The sequence below is a fragment of the Protobothrops mucrosquamatus genome, unplaced genomic scaffold, assembly GCF_001527695.2.
Source record: "Protobothrops mucrosquamatus isolate PMUCROS unplaced genomic scaffold, P.Mucros_1.0 scaffold419, whole genome shotgun sequence".
In the NCBI taxonomy this organism is placed as follows: domain Eukaryota; kingdom Metazoa; phylum Chordata; class Lepidosauria; order Squamata; family Viperidae; genus Protobothrops; species Protobothrops mucrosquamatus.
In genome coordinates, this window is record NW_015386748.1 from 886,073 (window position 1) to 891,551 (window position 5,479).

Consider the following 5,479-nt stretch of genomic DNA (forward strand, 5'->3'; position numbering starts at 1 on the left):
GTGGACTTCAATTCCCAGAATTCCTGAGCCAGGAATTGGCTCCCATTCTGGGAGTTGAAGTCCACGAGTCATAAAAGAGCCAAGGTTGATTACCCCTGGGACTCTAAACTGTTTTTCCTTTCCCAATGCCTACCAGCATGCAATATAATTTTTGAATTGTAAACTGCCCAGCGTCATTGATTGGGATGTGTGGCTATAGTAATTGAATGAATGAATGAATGGATGGATGGATGAATGAATGAATGAATGAATGCAAATAATTCTCTTGCTCATTTCAGCCCAAAGCACCAGGCAAGCTATCACAGCTGCAGAAAAATGTAAATGTAGTAAGATGCTCTCTTGGATATATTTTCATTTGCTGGGCATGGGTGAAGGATGCCCGGTGCCTCGGAGGTCTGCCTTATTGTGAAACAGACATCCAGTGCCACTGATCTGTACAGCAATTGCATTCCTGTTGCTCTTCTTATTCTGAGAAAGAAAGATTGCCCTTGAGGTGCTGTCATGTCTGCTGACAACATAGGAAAGTAGAGAGTTCTTTTCTGCCATATATGCCACACGTGTGTGATCTGGATTGGTAGATTACCTGCTTAGTAAGAGAGATTTAATTTCTAGACTGTAAAAAAAAGTGGAATAAGCAGTAGTGAACCCACAGCCATTTCCTGTAAAAGCAGGCCCTGCAGAGTTTTAGCAGGTTCCATTATAGGGAATTTTAGGATGGTTTATGAGCTAAGCCTTGGTAATGAGCCTGCTTCGTTAATTTCAGTGGTTTGCAGCAGCTATTAGCAAGCTGAATCAACTCAGATCAACCCTGACTCCTGAGCAGACTATATGCAGTTTGCAGCAATATTAGGATACTTTGTTACTTTAGGTACCTTTGCGTCACTCCAAAAGTACAAGGCCGCGATATTGATTTAAGCTTTAATAAGGGTCCTCAGCCATCCAGCCAACACTGAGATTTCCTCGTAAAGTGAAGGTAAGGCAAGCACATTCCCTGGGCTGTGCTTCTCATCGCCACACATTCAGCACTACCCTTACAGGGCAATATGCTAACAAGTCAAAGCCAATTAAAAAACTGCCATTTTCATGAAGCTTCACAGTCCATCTTTCCATGCTGGTGTTCATCATGCTGAAGCTGCTCAATGGCAACGCAGGCCCCACGCACAGCACTTCCCCCTGCTTGATTACATGCATTTTATATACTGTCAATGGAAGGTATTTCTTTATTGTATTCCAGAGCTTGGCCTTATTGAGCTTCAGCCCACTGCAGGTGTTGGATTTATAAATAATCATTCACGTTGCTTCTCTTTGTTTTATGATTTCATCGCCAATGTTTGTGCTACAAGCTAGCCAATGCAGGATGCAGAATTTTCTTCCAATTCCTACTGCAGACCATACATGATCTTCCCCGTAATTTATCAAAGAGAACAGGAAGCACATAGGCCCCCCCAAAAAAATATTATTTAATGCACATCCTTGATAAGAGCTTTTCTGGGTGAACTACTAACTCTCATGGACAGTGGATGGGGGAAATAATATAAACCTCTACTAAATGTTCAAGAAATAGGGCATATTTTCACTAATATAGTTGGAGCTTTACAGTTTTTTTTATTATTTCTTGGGTTTCATTCTGCTTCTTGTAGGTACCGCAGAAGGAGAGCCACGTTAATGTATGGTAGCAAACAATCAGGAGTCACCTTTTCCAACTAATGTATTTTATTAAAAGGCATGAATCTTTTAAAAAGTCTATCAGAAAAGGTGTCGTTGGGCTCCATTTTTGTTTTTTCCTTCCTATGAAGGCAATTGCCAATTTTCTTGCCCTTACATACCATTTTCCAAAGGCATCGACTCTCCTTCATCTCGAAATAACATGCAGATAATGCAAAATTTCAAAAAAAAAAAATTAGGAACAACACTGGACTAAATTACAAAACCATGTATATGTATTTTGAATGGTTTTCCAGTTTACTCTGAGCATCACGGTTTGAATTTTTCAGCAGAGAATTCTATGTGTAATGATTATGGCTTGATCTTCCAGTAAAAGGCAGGAAGAGACCAGACTGAGCTAGCTTTGATGTAAACATATACTAGATTTAAGCTGGCCATGTCACATGCCTGTGACATGCATGCAGCTCTTACCATTTTGCTTCAGCTCTGGGGGGGAAAACCAGAATACTCACCTGCTCCAATAATTGTGGATCCAAGCAATCCCCATCATCATTAAACAGGGCATCCCAGCTCTCATCTGCCATGTTGTCAGCCTCGCTGTGATTTACAGGACCAGTGCTGGTCTTGGTGGTTTCTTCCGAACTAGATGGCACACAATTTGTGGGTGGTTCTTCTCCTTTGTCTTCAGAGGGATACTGCAGTTCTCCCAAAGTTGGCTTTTCCACTCCTAAGGGCGTTCCTATTCTCTCCAATATGCTTCCTGGACAACATGCCATCTTCTCAGAGGCAGATTTCAGCGACCAGCTGGTAGTCTCCTTGGAAGGACAAATTGGCTCCACACTACTTCTGCTCTCAGTGCTCTGGTCAACCAAGTCCAAAATGCTTTCCGCTGTTGTCAGTGTAGCCTTTTCCTCAAATGTTACACTGTTTGCCTCAACTTTACACTGGCCTGTCTCATGACAGAGGCTTTTCTCCTTATCATGTTCACTATCACATGCCTGTAACTTTTCATCACCTGCTACCTTAAAGACACAATTGGAAAGATCTTCTATCTTCTCAGAAGTCCTGTCTGAACAACTAACACCTATAGACACATTTGAATTATCTGGAAACTGTTCTGCATTCTCCATGAGGTTATGTGTCTCCACCTGAATTAAAATGTTCCCACTACTATCAGCATTCAAATTATCTGAGCTCACTCCAACCTGATCAGAGATAAATTTAACTGAATGATGGGAGATACCTCTCTCATTCTTGTCACCATGCTCATTTGCTTGTGCTGGAGCAGGAATGCTCTCCTTTGCATCTTCAAATCTATCACATTCCTTTGGCTCTACCACGGCATATTCTAAGATGCCATTGTCACTCATTGCTGTTTGACTGGCGTTGCTTTGCTCTATACATTTGCATCTATTATACTTAGTTATCTCCATAGGAAACAGATTGCTTTTATCAATGTGCTCCAGCAAACCACAGTTACTTATGGATGCTGAATCAGAGTTTCCTTCCTCTGTGCAGATGGATGAACTACCCTTATATGTCTCTATGTTTTCTGGAATCCTCTTGTCTGCATTTCCAGATATACTGTTCTCACTTATTCCAGTCAATACTGAACCACCTTTACTTAAAGGCTTTGCTCTGTTGTTCTTGCAAAGTAGCTTGCTATCTTCGCTTAGCATTTTCTGTTCCAAGAAAGTCCGCGTACTCTCTTCACCCAGTCCTGCTTCTTTTGAGACAACTGCTGCCCTCCTGGTCCTGCTGGTGACCTGCTTTTCTGATGGGTTCTTACGCTTGTTTTTCCATGAGATGTTGATACTACTGATCTCTGGCTGGAAATCTGCCATTCTTTCCCCCGAGACAGCAGATTGTGTAGTACAGCACTCATATGTCTCTGTTTCATTCACTCCAGTAAGAGTTGGGTCTGGGAAGCTAGAGGAAGGGAACAACTGATGTGATGTGGCCTTCTGATGGAACTTTGGACTCTTCTCTCCCTGAGCCTTTGTGCCTAGGTTTTTTTGGCAGAATGCATCATTATGACTTGAGTCTTGGGAAAAAGTTCTTCTCTGTTTTTGAGGAGACTTGGCTTTCCCCTGATCATTCTGAAGCAACTCTTTCCTAGTTTTAGGGTTTTGTCCTGTCTCACACGCTTTAACACTGTCCTTCACTATGGTGGTGCAGGGACTTTCCCTCCCACATTTGGTGGTCACAGAAGTGCCACTTTTTGAGGCTGCCATCTCACGTTTTGCTCTTGGGACATACAGAACCATGTCTGGTTTCCTAAGTCGTCCCCTGGTTTTGTCTGTATCTGGCTGCATGGCGTTATTAACACCAGTATCTGTGAGAGGGAGAGAAAGACAGACAATAAGTTCAGTGCAGCAGCACCTATGTAAATTAGCACAATGTACTAATTAAAATAAAATTCATCAGAGCAGATTTGAGGTGATAGTACTTTAAAAAAAATTGTTCTGAAATAAGGAAAACACAGAGGCAGAACCCAGAGAGTAAAGCAGAGCTGGTTGTGCATGACATTGTACACAAAACAGCATCAGTAACTGACATTCCTCTACAGAAAGCTCTACTGCTTAAATACTTTGGCATTTTGATTATTCTTTTGATCAATGAACTACTAGAGCATTTCTTATAGGCCTTGCATCAGATTTTGAGGCCATCGGATCTCCTTTGTGGTTTCTTTCTCTGCTGCTAAACATTTTCTGATATTGCTCTCAAGAAAGGAGGATAATCATGCCTAAATAAACCACAGCAATTTTGCACTAGGCACAAACAGAAAAAGAAAGATATAAATCATGCTCATAGATGGAACCTAGTGTAGCTTGTTATTTTTAAAACTGGTATAAGTAAGCTTCAACCTGCTGTCTCCTGCATGTTGGTATCCTAATCCCAGCTGCTTCAAACTCTAATCAAACTCCTCTCAGGGTTTTTATCAGCTTTGCCACTATCCAGTAGGAAATCACAGTGGTGTTTGTCATAAGCTCAGCTATTCTTACAATACCCCAAACTGTATCCAAAACCAAAAGTTTCTATGTTATACTTAAAATCCACATGAATACTTTTGTTCAAAAAGATTTTGAGAATAAGACAGTTACAGAATAAGTATGTTTTAGGATAGGTGAAGCAGCAAATAAAACAGGTAGGCAATTTTATTCTGTATTGTAATTCTAGTCTCTAGCCTCAAGCTGCTGCAAATATCATTCAGTGTCTCTGCTCTAGAGTGGGAGAAAATAATATTTTTTAAAAAATACCCAGATTTATTAATCTATACTCTGCACAACTGGCGATTTGTTTTTCTCTTTATTTAAAGGATATATGCAAATCTGCAGGATAAAAAATCAGTCAAGACTCTCTTCTATTAATTAACAAACTAAATCTTGATCATGTTTCTATAAGAGCCCCATTTTCTATTTACCCTATCACATTTTATATGTATTGTATATTAACTGACTGGCCATACTAGCAGATTTGAAGAAAATTGTTTTTATAGATGTATAATTGTATAAATTTTGGAGCAATTAATGAAAAGAAGCAGAACCATCTCTAGAGGGTGATAAGATAATGTTCTGCTGGGTCAGTGAAGGCTAGGGAACTATTTACCAACGTTCTGCATGACACAGAGCACCCACAAAGTTCAGGAAGTATAGAGAACCTGCCTTATTATATTTTTTTGCTTATGTCCCTGCCCAAGAGACTAGGAGGCAGCCCACAGCTCAATGATACATGTTCTGGCATGCAGAAAGTGATAGGAAAGAGTTCTGCTCTTCTGCTCAAAAGGATCACTTCAGTTTCAGTGGACAATACT

General features: G+C 40.5%; 1 protein-coding gene across 1 annotated transcript in view; it reads right to left on the reverse strand.

Moving 5' to 3' along the window:
- R3HCC1L (R3H domain and coiled-coil containing 1 like) overlaps window positions 1–5,479 on the reverse strand; it is a 39,553-nt gene that overhangs the window by 14,006 nt on the left and 20,068 nt on the right. Inside the window, exon 2 of the mRNA XM_015816271.1 lies at window positions 2,178–4,000. Within this exon, the coding sequence (XP_015671757.1) occupies window positions 2,178–3,980 (1,803 nt within the window). The 5' untranslated portion in view covers window positions 3,981–4,000. The remainder of the gene's footprint in view (window positions 1–2,177; window positions 4,001–5,479) is intronic.